The sequence below is a fragment of the Eschrichtius robustus genome, chromosome 13 (assembly GCF_028021215.1).
Source record: "Eschrichtius robustus isolate mEscRob2 chromosome 13, mEscRob2.pri, whole genome shotgun sequence".
In the NCBI taxonomy this organism is placed as follows: Eukaryota; Metazoa; Chordata; class Mammalia; order Artiodactyla; family Eschrichtiidae; genus Eschrichtius; species Eschrichtius robustus.
In genome coordinates, this window is record NC_090836.1 from 86,770,226 (window position 1) to 86,796,430 (window position 26,205).

Consider the following 26,205-nt stretch of genomic DNA (forward strand, 5'->3'; position numbering starts at 1 on the left):
ATTTGTGACTCAGATTGTATCTAACACATGGTAGGTGTCCCATAAATATTTTGTTGATGAGTGGATAAAGTTTATGGTTATTTTTGCAGCCAAATAAAAATTTTTTAAAAGATGATTTCATTTAATCAAACAACTGGTTATGAATGCAGTGTATTCATATTTTCCCCAGTGTTTGTAGTATTGATGTTTCCTATGTTGTAGCGCCAAGTGTAGGAATGTAGGCCCATTGGTACTCATGCATTGATGGTGGGTGTTATAGACTGAGTAATCCTGAAAGAAAATCAGACCATGGTGGTGAATAATTGTCAAAGGTGGTTTTTTTTTTAAATTTATTTAATTTATTTATTTATTTTTGGCTGCGTTGGCTCTTGGTGCGCGCGGGCTTTCTCTAGTTGTGGTGAGTGGGGGCTACTCTTTGTTGCGGTGCGCGGGCTTCTCATTATGGTGGCCTCTCTTGTTGCAGAGCATGGGCTCTAGGCACGCGGGCTTCCGTAGCTGTGGCTCGTGGGCTCTAGAGCGCAGGCTCAGTAGTTGTGGCGCACGGGCCCAGTTGCTCTGCGGCATGTGGGATCCTCCTGGACCAGGGCTCAAACCCGTGTCCCCTGCATTAGCAGGCAGATTCTTAACCACTGTGCCACCAGGGAAGCCCAAAGGTGTTTTCTTATTATTATTTTTTTTAATTTTTTAAAAAAAATTTTTATTGAAATATAGTTGATTTACAATGTAGTATTAGTTTCCAGTTTATTCTTTTTTTCTTTTAACATCTTCATTGGAGTATAATTGCTTTACAATGGTGTATTAGTTTCTGCTTTATAACAAAGTGAATCAGCTATACATATACATATATCCCCATATCTCTTCCCTCTTGCGTTTCCCTCCCACCCTCCCTATCCCACCCCTCTAGGTGGTCACAAAGCACAGAGCTGATCTCCCTGTGCTATGCAGCTGCTTCCCACTAGCTATCAGGTTTACATTTGGTAGTGTATATATGTTCATGCCACTCTCTCACTTTGTCCCAGCTTACCCTTCCCCCTCCCCGTGTCCTCAAGTCCATTCTCTACGTCTGCGTCTTTATTCCTTTCCTGCTCCTCGGTTCTTCAGAACCATTTTTCAAAGGTGTTTTATTATTAAATTATGGCATCTGAGAAGCTATGAGGTCATAACCTACTTTACACCTTCCTGGTATACAACTAAGGCATGATGAGCCAACTGTGTGCATTTTTTCCCAACTCCTTGTTCAGTGACCAGCATTTTGGTAGCTTGAATTTTGACATATTGGGAATATTTATAGCATGGAAATTGGCCTGTGTTACCAATCAGGTTCCCTCTAGAGCTGCTTGTTAAGCATTTACCAGCACATCTGTGCTCACTCTCCTCCCCCAGTCATTCTTCTAATTGCTTTGTTCCTTGACTGCTGTTAGAGCACAGAGGAGGCAGGAAAGCAGAGTCAGACACATAGATGGAATGTAGATTCCCTCCATTTGATAGCACTGGGACCTGGAACAAGTTATATAACCTCTCCAATACCCAGTTTCCTCCTTAATAAAGTGGGGTTGGTAATAGGCCCACCTCAGGGTTGAGAGGATGAAATGAAATGATGCATGATGAGCACCTAGCAGTGCCTGGTACATGGCAAGTGTTCAAAAAGTAATGTCTACTGCCAGTCCTGATAGTCATTCATTCAACAAATGCATATGGAAAGGCTGTTTGCAAAGCACTTTTGATTCTGCCTGTATGGGTTTTTTTTTGTGTTTGTTTGTTTTTGTTTTTGTTTTTGACCTCGCTGTGTGGCTTGTGGGATCTTTGTTTTGTTCCCTGACCAGGGATCTAATCCAGGCTCATGGCAGTGAAAGCATGGAGTCCTAACCACCAGACTGCCAGGGAATTCCCAGATTCTGCCTGTATGGTTTTAAATGTACAGATAAGCAAGAATAAAATATCACTCTGAAATTCTGAGCTTTTGAATCGCATGTTTGATGTCATGTGGACTGCATACCTGGGCCCTTGAAATATGTCCTGGTTTGCTCTCCCTGGACAGATCATTCCCAAGTCTGGTCATCTTCTCATCTCCTGTTAGAGCACCTTTGTCCCCCCACCTACCTACCCCCCTGAATATCCTCCTCACTTCTCCACAACCAACAATCTTCCTGGCAACGTGGCAGATTCCTCTCAGACCTGTGCCAACAAGTACTCTTGCATGAGTCATCAGGTAGCTGCTTTTTTATACCCTGAGGTCAAGAATAGAAGGCTTCCTTTCCCTGTGAGAATTTTCTGGCAAAAGTGCTGCCCGAGGGCACACATAAGCTGTCTCCACCAGCTGTTTCCATCACTGGTTCCCGTGCCCTCCTCGCCCATTCAGGACGATGTTGTGCTCAGAAGGGCATCCCACATGTTGGGCAGCCTTCATCTCAACATCCCTTTAGTGAGAAAAAAAATTATTTGTAGGAAAAATGGTAATGTTAAATTCTAAACCCTTCAGATTCTTACAGGTACAGGTGACACTGAGATTGAAGTAATTGGGACTAGAGGAATTTGTGGGAAGCGGGGACATTAACCGCTTCATACTCTTCAAATATTAAGTGTTCACAAAGCTTAAAGACTCCTGCTTCCTGCACACACAGGCTTCCTGTGGAATTTTTCAAACACTTTGAAGTGCATCTTTTCAACTTGATCCATTTTTCAGTACTTAAATTTCAGAGCTGTTTTAAAACGTGGAAACACTCAAGACAAGTACGAGTTGTTTCATATTGGGAGCGCCTTTGCCATCAGTTTGAAACTGTGCTTTATGCAAGCAGCTTGAGAGTATAAAAATGTAAACCTTGGCGTTGATGAATAGAAGCCAGCACATGTCAAATGCTACATTCCAGCTCATTGAATTAATTAATTGATAGACTGCATCTGAAATATGTCTCATAGAAGCTATTTTTCTGTTAAAATAATTTATCACCATGAGTAATACCCTTGATACCCTATTTCCATAAAGTACTGATAGGCATCAATAATATTTATTGCTCAGCCTTCCATCATATTTTCAGCAGTGTAAATTCTTATGCATAAATCATATTGTTAAAAATTAAAATGATGTGTTTATGTATATTTAATATTCAAATAGTAGACTTTTCAAACGTGATTTTAAACCAGGTTTTTTTTTTTTCCCCCCAAAAGAGTCTCACTCAACTCCTCATCAAGAATGAACACACACATCAGATTTTTCAGGTGGGATCATCTGAAAAACACCACCACCATTCACTTTAAATATTTCCTCACATAGTGTTGTCAATTATACTTCAAACCAAACAAACATACAAACAAACTCATAGAAAAAGAGACCAGACTTGTGGTTCTCAGAGGCCAGGGGTGAGGAAGAGGAGGATTGGAGGATGGTGGTCAAATAGCACAAACTTCCAGTTAGAATATAAATAAGTACTAGGGAGGTAATGTACAACATGGGTAATATAATTAACACTGCTGTATGTTATATATGAAAGTTGTTAAGAAAGTAAATCCTAAGAGTTCTCATCATAACAAAAAAAGTTCTCAAAAAAATTTGTATCTGAGAGGATGGATGTTCACGAAACTTACTGTGATAATCATTTCATGATGTCTGTAAGTCAAATCATTATGCTGCACACCTTAAACTTATACAGTGCTGTTTGTTAATTATATATCAGTAAAACTGGGGAAAAAAAGAAAAAATAGTTTCTAATTTTTCAGAGCCTAAATTGAAAATACTTTAGAACAAAATCAGGTCAAATCTTTGGAATTCAAAGTGGCCGAACACCCAGAAGGGACACAATATAATACCTGCCAATTACATGCCTGCCCAGAGGGCTAAACTGAATTCCTTTTTACTAATTTGTACATGTCTTCTCTTTCTCAGTGATACAGGAACAACACCTCCAGAGAGTGGTATTTTTGGATTTATGATAAACTTCTCTGCATTTCTTGGTAAGTACACAATAATTATTATAAATAAATTAAAAATTACCAATCTCACCTGAAGTAAAATGTTATGGTTTATGTATCATTTTTATTATTTTGTTTTTAGTTTTATTGATCTTTGCTATTGTTTTCTTTGTTTCTATTTCATTTATTTTTGCTCTGATCTTTATGATTTCTTTCCTTCTGCTAACTTTGGGTTTTGTTCGTTCTTCTTTCTCTAGTTCCTTTAGGTGTAAGGTTAGATTGTTTATTTGAGATTTTTCTTGTTTCTTGAGGTAGGCTTGTATTGCTATAAACTTCCCTCTTAGAACTGCTTTGGTGCATCCCATAGGTTTTGGATCATTGTGTTTTCATTGTAATTTGTCTCTAGGTATTTTTTGATTTCCTCTTTGATTTCTTCAGTGACCTCTTGGTTATTTAGTAACATATTGTTTAGCCTCCATGTGTTTGTGTTTTTTACATTTTTTTCCCTGTAGTTGATTTCTAATCTCATAGCGTTGTGGTCAGAAAAGATGCTTGATATGATTTCAATTTTCTTAAATTTACCGAGGCTTGATTTGTGACCCAAGATGTGATCTATCCTGGAAAATGTTCCGTGTGCACTTGAGAAGAAAGTGTAATCTGCTGTTTTTTGGATGGAATGTCCTATAAATATCAATTAAATCTATCTGGTCTGTTGTGTCCTTTAAAGCTTGTGTTTCCTTATTAATTTTCTGTCTGGATGATCTGTCCATTGGTGTAAGTGAGGTATTAAAGTCCCCCACTCTTATTGTGTTGCTGCCGATTTCCTCTTTTATAGCTGTTAGCAGTTGCCTTATGTATTGAGGTGCTCCTATGTGTTGGGTTCATATATATTTATAATTGTTATGTCTTCTTCTTGGATTGATCCCTTGATCATCCAAGGTAGTGTCCTTCCTTGTCTCTTGTAACATTCTTTATTTTAAAGTCTGTTTTATCTGATATGAGTATTGCTACTCCAGCTTCCTTTTGATTTGCATTTGCATGAATATCTTTTTCCATCCCCTCACTTTCAGTCTGTATGTGTCCCTAGGTCTGAAGTGGGTCTCTTGTAGACAGCATATATATGGGTCTTGTTTTCGTATCCATTCAGCAAGCCTGTGTCTTTTGGTTGGAGCATTTAATCCATTCACATTTAAGGTAATTATTGATACGTATGTTCCTATTACCATTTTCTTAATTGTTTTGGGTTTGTTTTTGTAGGTCCTTTTCTTCTCTTGTGTTTCCCACTTAGAGAAGTTCCTTTAGCCTTTGTTGTAGAGCTGGTTTGGTGGTGCTGAATTCTCTTAGCTTTTGCTTGTCTGTTAAGCTTTTGATTTCTCCATCGAATCTGAATGAGATCCTTGCTGGGTAGAGTAATCTTGGTTGTAGATTCTTCCCTTTCATCACTTTAAATATATCATGCCACTCCCTTCTGGATTGTAGAATTTCTGCTGAGAAATCAGCTGTTAACCTTATGGGAGTTCCCTTGTATGTTATTTGCCATTTTTCCCTTGTTGCTTTCAATAATTTTTCTTTGTCTTTAATTTGATTAAATTAATTAAATTAAATTAATTTAATTTAAATTAATTAAATTATTCAATTTGATTACTCGACGTGTTTCTCCTTGGGTTTATCCTGCCTGGGACTCTCTGTGCTTCCTGGACTTGGGTGGCTATTTCCTTTCCCATGTTAGGGAAGTTTTCAACTATAATCTCTTCAAATATTTTCTCAGGTCCTTTCTCTCTCTCTTCTCCTTCTGGGAACCCTATAATGCGAATGTTGTTGCGTTTAATGTTTTCCCAGAGGTCCCTTAGGCTGTCTTCATTTCTTTTCATTCTTTTTTCTTTATTCTGTTCCGCAGCAGTGAATTCCACCATTCTGTCTTCCAGGTCACTTAACTGTTCTTCTGCCTCAGTTATTCTGCTATTGATTCCTTCTAGTGTAGTTTTCATTTCAGTTATTGTATTGCTCATCTCTGTTTGTTTGTTCTTTAATTCTTCTAGGTCTTTGTTAAACATTTCTTGCATCTTCTCGATCCTTGCCTCCATTCTTTTTCTGAGGTCCTGGATCATCTTCACTATCATTTTTCTGAATTCTTTTTCTGGAAGGTTTCCTATCTCCACTTCATTCAGTTGTTTTTATGGGGTTTTATCTTGTTCCTTCATCTGGTACATAGCCCTCTGCCTTTTCATCTTGCCTATCTTTCTGTGAATGTGGTTTTTGTTCCACAGGCTGCATGACTGTAGTTCTTCTTGCTTCTGCTGTCTGCCCTCTTTTATTGCTATTTTTTAACAAACATTATTTTTTAGAACATTTTCAGATTCACAGAAAACCTGAGGAAAAGGTAGAGATTTCCCATATGTGCCCTGCTCCCCCACACCCCCCCATAGCCTTCTCCATTATCAACATCCCCCCACCAGAGTAATATATTAGTTACAGCTGATGAACCTACATTGCCACATCATTATCACCCAAAGTCAATAGTTTACATTAGGGTTTATGCTTGGTATACGTGATTTTTAAAAAAGTATAACCTTTGCAACTACAGTTTTGCTCTACTTTGATAAACTCAAGTGACTAGAAATCCAAAGTTACTTATGGCCTCATTATAGAACTATTCACTTTATCTGGTAATTTGCCACAGGAATTTGAAATGGATTTTAAATGTAATTTCTAAAATTTATATCCAATGCATTTGCGTTAAGCCAAAGACACCTAAAGTTTAGACGCTAATGTTTCTCAGAGTGTGTTCTGAAGGTAACTTACAAGAAAGTCCTCTTGGGTGCTGGTTGCAAGGCCTGTTCCAGGGCCACACTGCAGATCTACTGGATCAGAACTTCTGGAAGTGGAGCCCAAGCATATGTGCTGTGAACCATCACTCTAAGGGACTTGGATACTCACAAAAGCTTTTGAACCACTGACAAAGGTGTTACCTCACCTGTTAGAGGAAGGGAAAGGTGAAGCATGGAACAGTTTGTCTCCAACTCAGCTATGATTTTTCAGTTCCTCAAATGCACCTGAGATGCAATTGAGAGGCTACAATCCTCTCTCATGAGCCAATTAATGTAATGACTAAAAAACTCAGTCTTCTATGGGTGATGAGGGTATATGGATGGAAGAGGTAGGGCTCTTTCCATAAACCCTTAACCCTGCAGAACAATCAGGTGTTTGCCAGGGACCCATCATATAACCAGCACTTTCTGGCCCTCTCTATTGATGCAGGGCGGGAAGGGGCAGAGGTGCTGGAAACCCTACCTAGTGACTTGGCATCTTCAGAATTTGTTCATCCTACTTGGTAGAGGGAGTTTCACCCCATCACTCATTTGTGGTCTTCTCCTCCCAAGGTTTTGGAGGTGAGCAAGGGGAAGTAGAAATAGGAGTCAGTCAATCCCAGTGCCCTCTTACACCATCCTTGCCCAGAGTCCAGATTTAGAAGACAGATGATTTTATCACTAGCAAATGATAAATGTAGCTTTTTGCTTCTAGGCAAGGGAGAATCTGACATGAATATCTCTGTTTAAAATGCTCTATGATAAATGACTAGCTTTTAGACTGGTTTTAAGAATTCAGCAAAAAATATTACAGCCATCATAACACTATTGAACACACAGAAATCTACTTTATCCTAACACATGCATGATATCCAACTCATGGACATATAATATTTTATAATTCAGTCCCCTATTGTTAAACATTTAGGCTGTTTCTCATTTGGTAATATACAATGCTAAAGTGAATATCTTTTAAACATATCTCTGCATATCTATGTGACTTTTTCTATAAGCTAAATTTGCTGAGTTAAATTTGCCCTCACACCATTCACAAAAGCCAATGGCAATTAAAGAAGTAAACATGAAGAACAAAACCATAAGAGGAGGGACTTCCTCTTATGGTGGTGCAGTGGATAAGAATCCACCTGCCAATGCAGGGGACATGGGTTCGAGCCCTGGTCTGGGAAGATCCCACATGCCATGGAGCAACTGAGCCCATGCTCCAAACCTACTGAAGCCCACACGCCTAGAGCCCATGCCCCGCAACAAGAGAAGCCACCGCAAGGAGAAGCCCGACCGCAAAGAAGAGTAGCCCCACTTGCTGCAACTAGAGAAAGCCTGCACGCAGCAATGAAGACCCAACACAGCCAAAAATAAATAAAATTAAATCTTAAAAAAAAAAAAAAAGAGGATTTGGATTTAAGTATAGGAAAATATTTTTAAAACCTTAGGATGGAAAAGCTTATCTAAACTTACACACACAAAACCCAGAAGCTAAATAGGGAAGAACTGACAGATTTGGGTAGATAAAAATTGAAACTTCTAAGTGATGAAAGATTCACGAAGTTAAAGACAAACAACAGACCAGAAGAAAATTTGTAATATTTATAGCATACAATAGACTAATGTACATAATGTATAAAGAGCAACTACAAATTAAAAATGAACTCAAGAGAAAAATAAAAAAAATGATAAACATGCAATTTTCAGAAGAAGAAATGCAAATGAGTAGTGACATACTGAAAGTTGCTCAATCTCACTGACTATCAGAGAAATGCAAATCAAACAAACAGGTTGCCATTTTTCATTTGTTAGATTGGCAATAATTAAAAGGACAGGGCATACAGAATTGCTTTCAGACTCTGCTGTGGGAGTATAAATTGCCTCAGTCTTGGAGCAGTTTGGAGCTACTTTTTGGCATTTTAATTGAGCATAGTTTTTTGACCCAGTAATACTACTTCTAGGAATTCATCTTTCAGAAACACTGAAAGTGTGCCAAAGCCTTCTATATAAGGATGTTCACTGAGCATTGTTTGTAATAGGAAAAACATATAATGTAGAAATCTATCATTAGGAGAATGATGAAATAAATATGGCATCTCACTATATACCATGATGAGGTAGACCTATGTGTACCGACATTGGCAAGATCTCCACGGAACATTTTTGTTTTTAAAATTTATTTAGTTATTTATTATAAATTTATTTATTTATTTATTTATGGCTGCGTTGGGTCTTTGTTGCTGTGCACAGGCTTTCTCTAGTTGCGGCGAGGGGGAGCTACTCTTTGTTGCAGTGCGCGGGCTTCTCATTGCGGTGGCTTCTCTTGTTGTGGAGCACGGGCTCTAGGCACACGGGCTTCCGTAGTTGCAGCAAGTGAGTTCAGTAGTTGTGGCGCACGGGCTTAGTTGCTCCACGGCATGTGGGATCTTCCCGGACCAGGGCTCAAACCCATGTCCCCTGCATTGGCAGGCGGATTCTTAACCACTGTGCCAACAGGGAAGTCCCATCCATGGAACATTTTTAAATAAGTAAAAAAGCAAGTCCCAGAACAATATGTGCACAATAGCATTTATGTGAAAAGGATAACAGCCAAGACTGTGTGTGTTTGTGTGTATGCATCACATGGCGGGGGAGAGTAAGTAAGATGGGGTGAGGAAGGGCAGGTGTGAGCGAGTGGGGAGACTATTGCAATCAGGAGACTGAAAATACAAATTATTTTAAAAGCCATAAAAACTGTTCATGTGTTTTTTCTTCTAAAAAGTCAAAAAATAAAAATTCATCAGAGTCCCTTTCTTTTTCAGGTGCAGCCACGATGTACACAAGATATAAAATAGTAGAGAAGCAAAACCAAACCAGCTATTTCAGCACTCCTGTTTTTAACTTGGTGTCGTTAGTTCTAGGATTGGTGGGATGCATTGGAATGGGCATTGTAGCCAATTTCCAGGTATGACCTGAAGTTTTTTTGGTTATTGGGGGTGATGGAGTACATGTATCTGGAGGAGAGAAGCAAGAGCACCAGAGGCATGCTTGTGCCAGCATAGCTCTCAAGTAGTTGATGAGTTTATGAATATTGGGATAGTTTGCTTTTTAGAAACAAATCTTTGTCATTTGAAAGTCAGCCCAGCCTAGTACTTGGGGGAGATGGGGTGCATGTTTGAGAGACAGCGTGCTTCAGACCATGCTGTGGGCTCTGGATTGTTCCGTGTTTTTTTTTTTTTTTTTTTTGAATTTTATTTATTTTTTTATACAGCAGGTTCTTATTAGTTATCCATTTTATACATATTAGTGTATACATGTCAATCCCAATCTCTCAATTCATCACACCACCACCCCCCCCCCCACCGCTTTCCCCCCTTGGTGTCCATACATTTGTTCTCTACATCCGTGTCTCAATTTCTGCCCTGCAAACCGGTTCATCTGTACCATTTTTCTAGGTTCCACATATATGTGTTAATATATGATTTTTGTTTTTCTCTTTCAGACTTACTTCACTCTGTATGACAGTCTCTAGATTCATCCATGTCTCTACAAATGACTCAATTTCACTCCTTTTTATGGCTGAGTAATATTCTATTGTATATATGTACCACTTCTTCTTTATCCATTTGTCTGTTGATGGGCATTTAGGTTGCTTCCATGACCTGGCTATTGTAAATAGTGCTGCAATGAACATTGGGGTGCATGTGTCTTTTTGAATTATGGTTTTCTCTGGGTACATGCCCAGTAGTGGGATTGCTGGGTCATATGGTAGTTCTATTTTTAGTTTTTTAAGGAACCTCCATACTGTTCTCCATAGTGGCTGTATCAATTTACATTCCCACCAACAGTGCAAGAGGGTTCCCTTTTCTTCACACCCTCTCCAGCATTTGTTGTTTGTAGATTTTCTGATGATGGTCATTCTAACTGGTGTGAGGTGATACCTCATTGTAGTTTTGATTTGCATTTCTCTAATAATTAGTGATGTTGAGCAGCTTTTCATGTGCTTCTTGGCCATCTGTATGTCTTCTTTGGAGAAATGTCTATTTAGGTCTTCTGCCCATTTTTGTATTGGGTTGTTTGTTTCTTCAATATTGAGCTGCATGAGCTGTTTATATATTTTGGAGATTAATCCTTTGTCCGTTGATTCATTTGCAGATATTTTCTCCCATTCTGAGAGATGATTTTTCATCTTGCTTGTAGTTTCTTTTGCTTTGCAAAAGCTTTTAAGTTTCAGTTTGTTCTGTGTTCTTGTTGATGTGGTTTAATGTGCTGGGAGAGCTACTTCAGTCATTGTAATGATTTCATTAACATCGTGAAAACGTTTCTGTGTATGAGCGTGTGTATGTTTACTGATTCTACTGTTTGGGCCTCTGGTGTTCAATTCAAAGAGAGGCATCTGATCTCTTCCTTTTGCAGATGAGGATCTAGGGACATGGAGGTGAAATAATTTGGTCAGGGTTACTCAGCTAATCAGTTGCAGGGCCAAAATATGGCCTTACTGGAGCAAATGAACTTATATGACAACTACTACAGAGTCCACTTGACATATTCTTACTGTGTCAAGGTTGGAAAAAATCCTACATGTTCTATTCTAATTTTTGGATTCCTTTCATTCCGAGGTCTCTTTCAGGAAGGAATGGTATTTGTCTATGGAGACAATATTTTATATTTTACAAGTATGTGTTGTATTTCAAATGAGTACTAATTATGAGTGCTCGCCTCACAGGGTTATTGCTGGGATTCAATGAGATAATGTACAGTGCCCAGCAGTCTGTACTTAGCCGTCTTCATGGTCATTGGTTCATCACTATAGGCCAACACCCTGGAGGGCCTGCTCTGTCATTACCATTGTCCCTTTGTGACCACAGAAAGGAAGTTACTCCTGGAGGACTTTTGGTTCTGCCTGGGGGTACTCCTTTAACTTTTTTCCCACCAGAAGTGGGTTGATCTTCTGTGATGCTTACTTTATAAAAAGGTGTCAGCCTTCAGTGCTAGCTGGCTGTTCAAGTCCACATCTGCACACTGAAGCCGCAGCAGAGGGGCACTGCCTCCTGGTGTGGACCTGGGAGGCTGATAACCTCAGGCCTCCACCTGTACCGTCTGCTGTCCACCTGTTCTCTAGTGTCTGCTCCTGCATGAGTCAGACCATTATCAGAGGGCCCTCTGCCTCACCTGCACCACGTGGGCCTCAGAGAATTACCTTTTCTGCCCTGCACATGCAGGAAGCCATCTGTCATTGGTGGGGGGACAGTATAATAAAGTGCTCTGGGAAACTCAGTGCTGTGTTGTGAGGGGTGAGGCACCCTTCCTTGTATGACACAGAACCTTCAGGACAGCCTAGGGCAGGGATATTCTCCCAGGTCTGGCGGCCAACAAGTTTTCGTTTGGGGATGTTACAAATCCACAACTACCAGTGTTTCCTTGTTAACACTGGTGAAAGGTGAGAGCCAAATTTGTAGCCTCCCTGAAGCAAGCCTATAGGGCTTCCAGGAGGGCATCTTGTGAACTCAGTTTGCTTCCGGCTTCGTTTAACTTTCCTACTCTTATTGTCTCTGTATTAGGAAATAAACACCACTAGTTGCCTATGACATTTGTCACATGGTAGAGACTCTTGATGACATTTCCTTACGTTTTATGATTGTGTGCGTTTTGGGTTCCATAACAACATTTATTGAAGTTTTCTTTTTTTCTTTTTCCTTTTTCTTATTTGGCCGGGCTGCACGGCTTGTGGGATCTTAGTTCCCCGAGCAGGGATTGAACCCGGGCCCCGGCAGCGAGAGCACGGAGTCCTAACCGCTGGACTGCCTGGGAATTCTTATTGAAGTTTTCTAGGTGACATTTATGAAAACATTTCATGCTTTAACTCGTATAATTCTAATAATGACCTTAGAAGATAGGTAGTATTATTTTCCTCATTTATCAATGGAGAAATGGAGACCCAGAGAGGTTAATACTCTCCCCAAATCCCGTGAGTCATGAAAGGCAGAAGTCACCTTTGAATGAAGCAGTCTGCCCAGAACCTGTGGGGAAGAGTTAAGCTCAAGGCCAGAATGAGAAAATCTCTGTGAGAAAAAAGCATGTACACAATTCACAGTTTTAGGGCTTCCCAAGTGGCGCAGTGGTTAAGAATTCGCCTGCCAATGCAGGGGACACGGGTTCTAGCCCTGGTCCGGGAAGACCCCACATGCCACGGAGCAACTAAGCCCATGTGCCACAACTACTGAGCCTGTGCTCTAGAGCCCGTGAGCCACAACTACTGAGCCTGTGTGCCGCCACTACTGAAGCCCACGCGCCTAGAGCCTGTGCTCTGCAACAAGAGAAGCCACCACAATGAGAAGCCCACGCACCGCAACAAAGAGTAGCCCCCGCTCACCGCAACTAGAGAAAAACCTGCACGCAGCAACGAAGACCCAGTGCAGACAAAAATAAAAAATAAATTAAAAAAAAATGATAAAAAATTTTTTTTCATAAAATTAGGGGAAAAAAATTCACAGTTCACAGTTCTAGCATCAGAAAGCACGACGGAAAAATTATTTTCAAAGGGAAGGTGGCAACCTGGAATGATATAAGTTGTCTAGTGGAGTGTGGGTATGAATTGTCCTGTGGGGGATAGTATGCACTGTATGATATCCCATCACATTATTCTCGGAATAACTCAACATCACAAGTGATACTGCCGTCAGTGTTTAAACCATAAAGGGCAGACTTCAGGAAGAAGGCTTAGGTGGTTAGATAATTACACTTTTGGTTCCCTTTAAGGTTTCTGTGAAGTGATTACATCTTCACAAAGACCAGAAATAGAATCTCTAACTTTCCTGAGAGCAAAGTGTTTGCCTTGTCATTGTTCCCATAAATATATCTTTACAACTTCCTTTTTTGATATCCTGTAATTCATTTTCAGCATGCCGTAAGCAAACCGACGTGAGCGGTTACCTCAAGAAGAATTAGAGATGTGAGGGCAAGAGAGAGCATTGACTGGTGGTTTTTCTTGAGCGGGAGTAAATTGCACTTACCAGATGTTCACAGCGAGCACTCTTTCCTGCACTGGTGGATGAGATGGCTACTTTTTGGTGTCTCCTCACCAGGCAATCTCCGTCAATGCTTTCCTGTCCCTCAAGAAGTCTCCTTTCTGCAAAAGTCAAGTTTCCTGAGGTTGAATCCTCTCAATAGTCTAGTTTTCTCTACTTTTATTATCTTTTAAATTAACAAGAGTTTCAAAAAAAGGTACCAGGTTTTCATCTTAACCTCTATCCAAAATTCATGTCTGATCTGAGTCGTTTCCCTTCTAAAAGACATCTTTGATGAGAGAATATGTATTCCACAGTGAAAAGGGCACACTGGAAATACACCTCCTGCTAATTCAAGGGCCTTTTGAGCTGATTTCATCAGGGCTAATGTGGGTGTCATGAAGCTTGCAGATTAAGATCTGATGTATTGAACTGGCCAGAGTTGAGGAAGCAAGTTTCCTGACAGGGCTAGTGGGGGTTGGAAACAAAGTATGTAAATTCAGGATTTGATTTACTTATTAGCATAGAAAGAAAATGAAGAGTGGAAAGTACCAGGACTCTCAGAAGGTTATTCCTAAAACAACCCCAGCTCATTAGCATTAGATGCCTTGCCTTTTGTTTATTTTCCCTTGCTCAAATGTGCCTAACGTTCAAGGGGTGAAAAGGATTTGTTTTTCTTAATTCTTTTATAATTTTTTTTGGTTTAATATGGGTTTTTTCCCTCAGTTTTATTGAGATATTATTACTGAACCAGGCCCGTTTGCCCAACTCGCAGCAAGCCAAACGTTTGCTATGGAACAAGCAAGTTCCTGGCATTTACTCCAGTGCCAGGAAGGCTTTTCTCTTGGTCATCTTCTGCAAGCAGCTGTATTTTCCAAAGATGGGGTGTGTGCATCTGTGATGCCTGGTGGCTTTGAGGAGCCCAGAGCAAGTGAGTGAGTGTTCGGCTCTTGATGTGCACAGACTCACGCTGAGTAACAGCATATGTGTGACTTTCTCTCTAGGAGTTAGCTGTCCCCGTGGTACACGACGGCGGTGCCCTTTTGGCGTTTGTCTGCGGTGTTGTGTACACGCTCCTGCAATCCATCATCTCTTACAAATCGTGTCCCCAGTGGAACAGCCTTTCCACATGCCGCATACGGATGGCCATCTCTGCCGTTTCCTCCGCAGCCGTCATCCCCAGTATCCTTTTTTACATTTGTCAGTGTCCTTGCAAGCTTGACATCCCCGCCGCCCCGCTCCCCTCCAAAAAGAATGGAGAAAGCAAAGGTTAACAGCCAAGTGTCAACAGGCTTCAGAAGAACGACTGGGAGAAAAGGGTAAATCATAAGGAAAATATCTCAACGTTGTCTGGTTAAGTCAAAAGAATCTTTGGGAAAAAGAATGGTGTGAAAGGAAAATGAAAAAAAAAATGTCAGACACTTCATTCTGTATTTACTTTCCTTCCACAGGGTCGGTTTCATGAGCCATGTGAAAATATTTATTTTTCTTTGTAGTGCTTGGCTAAAGACATCAAATATTGATATTGTACTTAAAGTAATAGCCCTGTGGATTCCCAAGAGGCCCAACTTTCCCTTCTCCCCACACACAGGTGATTAGATGGTTTGATTTACTCGTCCATATTAAGAGGTTTTAAAAAGCTCTATACTATTTATTTCTAAGTCATTTAAATACATTTAGCCTTTTCTTTTTATCACTGATTTCATTTTCAAAATGAAATTTTATTTTTTCTAATTCAACAATGTGAAAAGAAAATATAAATTTATCATACTTGTATATTCTGATTTAGAAGAAATGAAAAACAACCCTTCCCTCCTTCCTTTTTTTTTCCTTTCTCATTCTTTCTTTTCCTTTTATTTTCCCCCAAGAGGTATTTAACAAAGAAAAAAAAAAGCTGTGGTCTTTCAAGGGTGGAAAATTCCCCATCTTTCAAAATACCATCTGCAGTCATAGCAAATGCTAAAGAGTCATTAAAAATTGGTGATTATTGTCAGACTGTAGGAAAATGGAACTATTTTATTAGCAGTGGTTTTGTTCATCCAAGTTCGGTTGTGGTACAAAATGGGCTAGCTTGAGTAAAAAGATATTTTGTCATCATGCGCTTCTAAGTATTAAGACTTGCACTTTTCTTTTAAAATTGGAGCTATAGGGACTTCCCTGGTGGCGCAGCAGTGAAGGATCTGCCTGCCAATGCAGGGGATACGGGTTCGAGCCCTGGTCCGGGAAGATCCCACGTGCCGCGGAGCAACTAAGCCCGTGCGCCACAACTACTGAGCCCGCATGCCACAACTACTGAAGCCCACGTGCCTAGAGCCCGTGCTCTGCAACAAGAGAAGCCACTGCAATGAGAAGCCTGCGCGCCGCAATATAGAGTAGCCCCCACTCGCTGCAACTAGACAAAGCCCGTGCGCAGCAAAGAAGACCCAACACAACCAAAAATAAATAAATAAGTAAATAAAGTATCTTAAAAAAAAAAAGAAATTGGTGCTATACAAAATGTGAAGTCTAAGGATGGTTTTGGGTTTTGTTTTTGTCATTTAGGGAAGAAAAATTTTAATTACAAAATTTCTAAGCACAGAGGAACCAAATTCTAGTATTGAGAAATTTAACAACAAACTATAAACCCTGGTTCCTAAGACAGTTCCTTCTCTGTTTCCTTGTCCTATTTATGGATTGAAGACATTCATGCTTTCTCTTGAGACGGATCTCAAAACTTTTAGCTTGTTTTAGTTGTAAGATTTATAGAACCACTTGTAAAGTTAAAAACAAAGTTTTTTAGTATAGGAAAACTTTCCGTGCTTCCCACTTTGGAGACAGATCTCTAGGTACTAAAATGAGAGAGGTTTAGCAGAATTACTTTTTCAAGCCAGAGTTTCACATACTAATAGTTCCCATTTCTAGGAAGTTCGTATGAGCCATGCTGACGGGTAGGACCCCTGAACAGAAACAGGTTACATGTTTTTATCCAATTAACTTGAACAAATTCATCCATAGGAAAAAGTCTTTTGTCTTAAACATTAGCATGGATTTATATTTCCTTAGAAAGATTTTAAAGTATCTTTAAAATGTCCTTGTTTCTCTTTCCTGTATTAGTTCCGTGAAACCTCATTTGACTCCTGAAGAAACTGAGGCCTGGAATCATGCTTCTGAGCCCTTCCTAGTAAACTATCCATCTTGCATTCAGCTTCTGCAGCTTTCAAAAGCCTTCACAAAATCACTAACAATGCAAAGGCCGGTTCCTTTGCTTGAGATGCAGTCTGAGGCTGCCTATTTCTCCGACCTCCGTTTTACACTTTCTCCCCTGCCTGTGGCTGTTTGCTGTTCTTTGCTTTTGCCCGTTCTCTTCTTCTTGCCTGGATAACCTTCTCCACTTTGTCTTTCTAGAACTGAACTGTCTGTCCAACACAGTAGCCACTGGCCACACGAGGCTGTTGAGCATTGAAACGTGGGTAGTCTGTATAGAGAAGGGCCGTAAGTGTAAAAAACACTGGATTTCAAAGACTTAATGAGAAAAAAAATGTAAAATATCTCATTAATAATTCTTCATATTATTACATGTTGAAATGACAACATGTTTGATATATTGGGTTAAATAAGATATGTTAAGATTAATTTCATGAGGCTCTTTTTCGTTTCTGTCCATCTGGCGACTACAGAAGAAAATATTGTTACACATACGCCTGCACTTCTGTGGGACGATGCTGTCCTAGAGAGCTCCTCAAACCTCACAGCTTAGATTCAACTCAGCTCAGTGAAGCTCCCCTGATACCTCAAACCCCGTTTCGCTCCGAATTAATAATCTTCCCTCCGAGTCATGACTGCACCCTGGTCTTTTCTCTCTAACGCGGCACATTCCCTGGGTCCGACAAGGCTGTAATGTTTCTGGGAGCTGAGACCAGGTCTGTTTTGCCAGAGTTTTGTCCGCCTCTCCCCCACCCCGCCTCCTCCCCAGCATGGGATGTGATGGGACTAAAGATGAGATAAAGAATTAAGTGAAAGAATTAAGAGGCTTTTAAAACTATTAGAAACAGACGTACGGTCATGACATGATTAGAGAACCTTTAATGTTCTCTACTTCTTTTTATTTTTTGGCCAGCGGCATGCGGGATCTTAGTTCCCCGACCAGGGATCGATCCCGCGCCCCCTGCATTGGAAGCGTGGAGTCTTAACCACTGGACCGCCAGGGAAGTCCCAGTCTCTACTTCTTTTACTTTGAGAAACTGAGAAGTGTTAAGCATTGCAAAATATGGGAGGTGGCGGAGGGCAGGGAGAGAGGGTGCTGACTCCACATTCAGTGGAGGCGCTAAACTTGGCATTGATTGACGCAACACTTGGAATTCTTAACTTTTTGCAAAAGCTTTTAAAGAGCATCCCATTTCTCTCTAGCTTTCTCTTTGGCCTTCTAAGTTCAGTCAAAATGGTTGTCACCACCTTTGTGCAGACAGTCTTGTCCACGTTGGGCAGTAGCCTCAGTCCCTGGCCTTATTAGGCTGGCCTCTCAGGATCTGTCCTTCGTCCCCAAGGTCAGATGTAGGATGTATCTCTCTGATTTGTAAACCCTTTGGGCCAGGGAGGAAGGGCTCCGCTTAAACCCAGTTACTCAATGGAAAAATCTGGTTTTTTTATTTTTATAAAGATAATACATTAAATTTCTGTAGCTTGTTTTTGTATATGAGCCTTGGTACTTTGTGATGCTTTGATACTTTGAAATGTTAATTTTTTCCTTGACGCTGTTGCCGTGTACATAGTATTTTAGGAAAAAGAATTTTAATCAATATTATTATTTAGGGACAATAGTATTTTAGGGGAAAACTACTGCAAAAGTACCCATATTAGACTGCTGTGTCATTTTGACCAAATTTAAACAACAGGGTCAAGCAAAATGTAGCCACAGATTAAAAGTCTTCTATACATAACTGACAAAGTATTGCTAAGGAATGACTACTTCCGTGTTGTATTTTAACTGCTGCCATGATCGAACTTAAGGTTTGAGATGATAAGAAGCTGATATAACTGGTTTGATAGCAGAAATGTTGGTACTAACATGTGAACACTGTGTAATGGTTATATTATTAGAAGAATAACCTAGTCTTACAATAAAGGACCTATTTTCTTCTGTAGTTTCCTTAACAATTTCGTTTTTTAGTGATTGCCTGTGCTTCGTTAATTTCTATAACCAAGCTGGAGTGGAATCCAAAAGAAAAGGTAAACTATAAGCTGTTTTCAATATGATTGTCAAACCTGGTTCCTGGAATTATTTTCAAAATTATTTTTAAAAATTTGAATTTTTAATTCTCTCTTAAACCCTTCAACCATCGAGGCTTAGTAAAAGAGGTGAGATTTAAGGGTAGGGAAACAATGTGAATGAAGGTATATGGAGGTCAGAGGAAGCACGACATGTTAAGCAGAGGTGATGAAAACAGAGTAGAAGATAGTTTGTATCAGCATAGGGTGAGAAATACATGTGGTCGGGGATAAGTTTGTGGGGGAATAGTTTGTGCAAGGCTTTAAGAGGTGGGCAGAGAGGCTCATGCTTGATGTAGGTGATCGGAATAAGCCTTTGAAGGCTTTTGAACGGAAAGTAAATTAAAAGAATATTATTGGAAGAAAATTAGAAGAGACACCTGGGATGTATTGAAGAGGAGAGAGCCCGGAGTTAGGATGGCAGGGAGAAGGCACTTCTACTAGTTTAGATTTTAAATCAAGATTCCCCTAGACTGGAAGAAATAGCATAAGAATGAAAGGACATGATGAAGTGAAGATGACTTCCAAGTTTTTGTCTTGGGTGAACCAAAGCACCTGTTCTCATGAACAGATAAGATTGGGTCCCTTGGGACTTCCCTGGTGGTCCAGTGGCTCAGACTCGGCGCTCCCAATGCAGGGGGCCTAGATTTGATCCCTGGTCACGGAGCTAGATCCCACATGCTGCAACTAAGAGTTTGCATGCCACAACTAAAGATTCCATGTGCCACAACTAAAAGATCCTGTGTGCTGCAACTAAGACCCAGCACAGCCAAATAAATGAATAAATATTTTTAACAAGGAAGAAGAAAAGATTGGGTCCTTAACAGGAATAAATGATTTCATGGGGAGAAATGGATGGGTTAGGTTTCAGAATCGTTGAATCTGAAGCTATAGTGAAACGCTGAGGAGAAATGTCCAGTTAGACACGGGGGACTAGACCTGGGGTAGGATCAAGAGCCATCAGAGCATAGGGTATAGTGACAGGTAATTTCCAGACCAAACATCAGAACACCTGGAATCAGATGTTTCCAATTGAGATCAACTCATGTCGTTAGTTACCTACAGAGAGAAGGGAGTTAGTGAGGAACAGGAGTTTTTCCCAAGGGGCAGGTGGAGTTACTGATGTTTTTCAAAAAGTAGTTTCAGGGGCTTCCCTGGTGGCACAGTGGTTAAGGATCCGCCTGCCAATGCAGGGGACATGGGTTCGAGCCCTAGTCCGGGAAGATCCCACATGCCGCGGAGCAACTAAGCCCGTGAGCCACAACTACTGAGCCTGTGCTCTAGAGCCCGTGAGCCACAATTACTGAGCCCGCCATGCTACAACTACTGAAGCCCACGCGGCTAGAGCCCATACTCTGCAACAAGAGAAGCCACCCCAATGAGAAGCCCGTGCCCCGCAATGAAGAGTAGCACCCGCTGGCCGCAACTAGAGAAAGCCCGCATGTAGCAAGAAGACCCAATGCAGCCAAAAAAAAAAAAAAAAAAAAAAAAAAGCAGTTTCAGGGGCTTCCCTGGTGGTCCATTGGTTGACTCCGTGCTTCCACTGCAGGGAGCATGGGTTCAATCCCTGGTCGGGGTAATGGCCGGGTCAGAGGAAGGAAGCATTTTCCACCACAGAGGATTCTGGCAGGTGATGGAAGCCTGCAAGAAGTAAGTGAGAGACTGAAGACGGTGAGGATGAGCCAGGCAGAACTTAGAAAAAAAGTGCTTCCTGATAAGGAGAGCTCACAGAAGAGTAGCTCTAGGTGTATTTTACTTCTTTACCACTGGGGGGAGGCCTTCCACCACAAATCAAACAAATCAGCAGCTGGGAAGGATTCATCAAAGCATATTCCCCAGACAGTTGAAAAACCTTTTTTCATTTCATTTTCTATCTTAAAAATGTGAAAAGTACCTGGTTTTCTATTCACTCCCCTTCTGTTCCCCAATATCCACGAATGCAAAGAAAACCCTTTACATCAGTTCACGGAACAGAATAATCATTTAGGTCCTGCCCCAAACTGTGGGGTGCTTCAGAGGTTTCACAGCACATTCCTGTGCATTGACTTAACGTGGTAGGGAGGGTAAGAATTATGATGTCATTGTCCCATTTTACGTAGCAAGGAGATTAGAGCTTTGCCTGCGTTCATACATGTGTAGTGGAAGAGTCTGGACCCCTCCTTCAGTGCACTGTTATTAATATCACGCTACAGAAATCCTCTCCCACCCCCAAATTCTGCTTCTGTTTGATTAAGCCATCTTCATTGTCCAGAGATGACAGGAGATGGGGTGGATCCCCTAGTGCTGTCACCTTTGAAAAGGAAGTGGCCCCCATTCTCGACCCTGTAACGTAGGCTGGTCAGATTCTCCCCGGAGTGGCCTGTATGAGAACAGTGGGTGGATGTGATCCTCCGTGGGGAGGGTGAACAGTGGTGTCTGAGAGTTTGATGTGCCTCAATTAGATCTTTGTGGTGGATCAAAGAAAAGAACTGACCTGTAATCTAGCACATTTGTTTGTTCACACTTGTAACCTACGGCAGAGCAGACAGTGAAGTAGGAAGAAAATATAGGTTATGATTTGAAATCAGAGGGCTCGAACTGATGACAGTCCACAGGCTAATTTGGCATGTGGGCTAAAGTCAGAATTTAGACAAGCATTTTTTACTTAGATGGTGTTTACAAATGCTTTTTAAAAATGGTTTCCGGTATTTAAAAATCAGGGGAGCTATGACACACACACACACACACTCCATGGGCTTTTTTTGGCCGCGCCGCATGGCATGTGGGATCTTAGTTCCCTGACCAGGGATAAAACCTGAGCCCCCTGCATTGGAAGCACAGAGTCTTAACCACTGGACCACCAGGGAAGTCTCTCTCTCTCTCTCTCTTTTTTAATCTCAAAGCAACACTGGGGCCATATTTTCCTACTTGGTGAGAATGGAATTGAGCTGATGAGGCGGGGGCTCCCCATTGTCCCTCTTTTTGCAACCGTCAGTTTCATTTCTTTTTATTAGTTTCCTGGCCTCCAGAGGCAGCTGACTTTGGAACCCCCAATTAAAGCCATTCTCTTTCTTGTCCTCCATCCTCTCATTCCTGCCCCCAAGAAGATAGTCTCATAATTAGCATTTGCTTTGTAGCTGTGCTTACCTTATAACATCAAGCAGACCTATTTTCTGAACTGACATTTTCTATAGTAACAGAGAAACACAAAACCCAGGGGTGATAGCCAGTTTCCTTTAGATGCATACCTGAAGTCTGGAATAACCACATGGACACTGGGTAGGTGCTTTTCAAGCCTGCCTTCCAACTTTGGGATTCCCAGCTGTGGGAGAGCAAGTCGTGCCTTGTATGGAAAGTTCTTTCTTGAGAACTTTGAGTTCAAATTTGCTTTCCACTCTCAGCCGTTTTGTGATCCTTCTTCTGCCTGTTGAGGTTCCATAGACAAGTCTTAAAGCCAGAGTGTGAGAGAACCAGAGAGAACTTTTGGGGTCATTGTATTCACATTCTTATCGGGCAGTTGCCCTGATGTGCACCCACATGGCCTTGCTTACTGTGTTTCCTCCGGGGGTTGATTTATGCTCACTGGACAGCTTTTTCCTTTGGCCTGACCTGCTCATTATTATTTCAGTATGTCCTCTAAAGTGAATGCATTTAGGCTAAATGCTGTTTCTTTTTTTGTTGTTGCTCTTAGGATTATGTATATCATGTAGTGAGTGCGATCTGTGAATGGACAGTGGCCTTTGGTTTTATTTTCTACTTTCTAACATTCATCTACGATTTCCAGGTAGGTATTTATCAATACAAATGTTATAAGTTATGATGCGGATTAGTAGAAATCCATAGAACATTTCTTGCATTTAAGAAACATAAGAGCACTATCTTTTTACCCTTACGTGTTTGAAAAAATATGTAAGTATTGTGCAATTTAGTGTATTCCCAAAGGAAAGCATCTTGAATAGCTCTCCTAAACAAGGAAACGTTCATCTGTCCTCTGCCATTTGATGCTTATAGTCATAGATCCTGGTTATTTTTTTTTTTTTTTTGAAGAGGTCTCACAAGTTCCAAATAACAGGAAATATGTCTTTTCTTAAAAATAAAAGTGTGTTGTTGAAAAATGTTCTCAAGGCAGAGAGAAGATGGGACCTTGTCAGATTTGGCAACAGGGAAAATCTTACATTTTGAAACAAGTGAATTACTAGCTAAAAGGTTAGAAAAGGCCAAGAAAACTCTTGAGGACCCAACTCGAGCTCAGTACAAACCGTAGTGAGATCATCTCTGAGGGGGTGCAAAGCTGTTGGGAGTTTCAGAGCTGGCACTGGAATTGTTTACCTTCTTTTAAACCCTTTTTATTTTTTTAAAAATAGAGTGTCACCCTAAGGATATCCACAGAAATCAATGGTGATGTTTGAAGAAAGGAGAATTCAATCTCACTCAATGAAAGTGGCAGACAATTTCTAGAAGTGGTACAGAGGATAGACAGGGTTTTAACGCCGCCCTGCGTGGAATTCATCTGCAGCACATCCAGGACTTGAATTTCTTTAAGAATTCCCAATAGTTGTACTATTTCCAAAGGTATGTTTTCCTAGAGAATGTACAGCATTTATGACATTGTAGCAATGTTTTTATAATTTTCTAAGTAGACACTTTTTTATATTAACAAATTCATTACAGAAAAGGTGTTCCAGAAAATGGAGACCTCTTTATTTTTTGTACAGATTCTGTTTTGTTTCTTTGTGTGTAAGAGATTTATAGAAATACACTAAAGGAAGAATTCATTAAAAAGTAAAATCAGGGGATATTCATTTTAAAATTTCATTTTTAGAGAATGCACTGTATAATTTTATATCTCAAGAGCATCTATAAAATTCAATTTATAATGATCATTAAGATTTCGTTAATAAACTAACACTAAGAGACTATGATTTTTAGATGAACCAAGCAAAATGCTTCTATTGAAAGGCCTTAATACCACTATGCACATTAACTCAGTGACCACGGAAGACCACGGTTTTGAAATTCTGTCCCCCCACGGGCCTCCCTGCTCACAGAGACCAAGCTTCTACCCTTGCTGCTAACTGGCAATCCGTAGTGATGTAACTCCAGGTGGGATTGATTTAGCAAGGCGGCTTAGAAATCAAAAGCCTTCTAACAACAGAGTGAAATGCAGGTGAACAACTAACAGGAGAAACTCACTGGGTTCCAGACTGTTGCCTTTGCCAGATGAGCGGGGAGAGGGGAGTGTGTCTCAGGGAACATCCAAGTAAGGCAGGATTATGGGAAGGAGACTTTTGCTTAATACTAAACCTCTGCAAAAGCCAATCTGCAAACAGCATTGCAGATTCCACTTATAAAACTACCCTTTATTGTTACTGGCATAACTTGACATACAGTCTGACTCAGAAGCTGCAACTCACACCTCACATTCATTTTACGCCGGTCAACATGCTGACGGGAGCGCAGGTCTGAGAGAGGAGAAAGGGGAGCAGGGTGTGGGATGGAGTTTGCTTGCTCCTCTTCTTAATGACTATGGCTGGATGTTTGCACACTTTACAAAATGTGAAGCAGGTCCTTGGCTCAGCAAGACCTGCACATGGCGCCACTTTTCACCCAAATCATGAATGACAAATGAAAAGCAAGTCATTCCAGAGGAAGAAGTGGGCCTTGAAATATGAAGGCTTAGGTTTAGAAGTTGAAGAGAAGGAACTCTTCTTCAAGTACCCTCCAGACCATAAACCCATGTTTGGCCAAGTGGGTCCAGACCTTGAGGGCATATGCCAAGGGCAGAGCAGCCTGCCTGGACAGCTGTGGAGGAAGGAGTGAGACTCAGTAGTGGTCAGCCACTTCTGCAAGGTCATACTCTATTTCCCCTAAAGGTTCAGTGGTGAGAGCCTCAGACCCACTGCTGGGTCAGTGGTAACTTGTTATAATGCTGTGGCTCTCTGTGTAACACTGGAACTGAAATACTGGTTAAAGCTATGTTCTGCAGAGGGGGAGGAATGCCACTTACCTTTACCGTGGAACCTGCAGTAGAATGAATCCAGGGCTGGGTCTCCCTTGGAACAGACTTTTGTTATCAGCCCTTCTGGATGCATTGTCATTCTTCATTTCTATATCTCTCTGCGAGATTTAGATTGGGCGCTCCTTGAGGGCAGTGTCTGTGCCTTAATCTTTGTCTTTGTAACTCCAGCATTTACCAGGCTGCCTCCTGGTACACAGTAGGTGCTTAATAAATAAATACTCACTGAATGCATGAATGAAGGAATGAGCAAATGAAGGCATGGCTAGGGGTATTTGTAGTGCTGCATAATGAGATTTACTCTGGTTTACTAATTAAGTGATAAATAGTCTGTCACCTTGTAATATTGACTGTTTTGCTCTGTGTGCTGTAAACGTTTCAGTTGTTTGGGCTTCTCCATTCTATGATGACTCTCTTCATCCTGGACAGTTGCCACAGAAATTGTTAAATGGGCTAGACAAAATGGTACATCTGGCTTGGCAAACTGAGAAGCCCAAAAATCACTCCAGATAATCACGTTCTGCTGATTCCATAAATCTCTAAAGCTGATCTTATCCATATTCTGGTATTACTTCTAATTTCCATGAACTTGCATTTCCTTGGACCTCATGGCTAAAAGAGTAAAATAAAATGAAATATTTCTTTATTTTAGTAATTTGTGTCTCTGTTAAATTACAATATGTCGACTGGGTACTACTATGAAGTATATTTATCCGGGAAAGGATTCTAGCTCCACTTGGACTCTATAAAGACAGAGTTTAAACCTTATGTTTTCTTAATTCATGTAGATTTGCATGTGGGCAGGATGGCTCATCTTTGTAGAGATTCTTGAATAGTAGTATCAGAAGTTTGCACCAGAAATCCAACTCAAATTTGTTGAAGGAAAAAGGGGCATCTATTGCTTCAAGTAATGAGAAGTCCAGGGGTGGAGCTGGCTATAGGGATGGCTGGATCCAAAAGTGCCACCAGGACTCCATCTGTTCTCTCCTTCTCTCAGCTCTGCTTTTCTCTCTGTTGGCATCATTCTCAGGCAGGCTTTCCCCTGGTGGGAGTGAGAAGGCTTCTAGAAGACCCAGGCTACAAACTGTCCAGTGGAATGAGAGGACTTCCTAAAAGTTCCAACCAAAGCTCTCCAATTGAAACTCACTGCCTCTGATTGGCTGCCTTGGGTCACATGCCCATCCTGTAGCCCAGGGAGGTGTGATGCTCTGATCGGTCAGACCAGCATCACGTGTCCACCTCTGGAGCATTGAGGGGTCCACAA

The 26,205-nt window shown here is 40.9% G+C and overlaps 1 protein-coding gene across 1 annotated transcript in view; it reads left to right on the forward strand.

The window, feature by feature from the left end:
* The window catches only part of DRAM1 (DNA damage regulated autophagy modulator 1), a 46,737-nt gene extending 21,150 nt beyond the window's left edge, over positions 1 to 25,587 (forward strand). Inside the window, exons 2-7 of the mRNA XM_068560259.1 lie at positions 3,881 to 3,948; positions 9,518 to 9,660; positions 14,707 to 14,884; positions 18,849 to 18,907; positions 22,617 to 22,709; positions 23,290 to 25,587. Coding sequence (XP_068416360.1) covers positions 3,881 to 3,948; positions 9,518 to 9,660; positions 14,707 to 14,884; positions 18,849 to 18,907; positions 22,617 to 22,709; positions 23,290 to 23,334 — 586 coding nt within the window. The 3' untranslated portion in view covers positions 23,335 to 25,587. The remainder of the gene's footprint in view (positions 1 to 3,880; positions 3,949 to 9,517; positions 9,661 to 14,706; positions 14,885 to 18,848; positions 18,908 to 22,616; positions 22,710 to 23,289) is intronic.
* Positions 25,588 to 26,205: the final 618 nt, after the last annotated feature.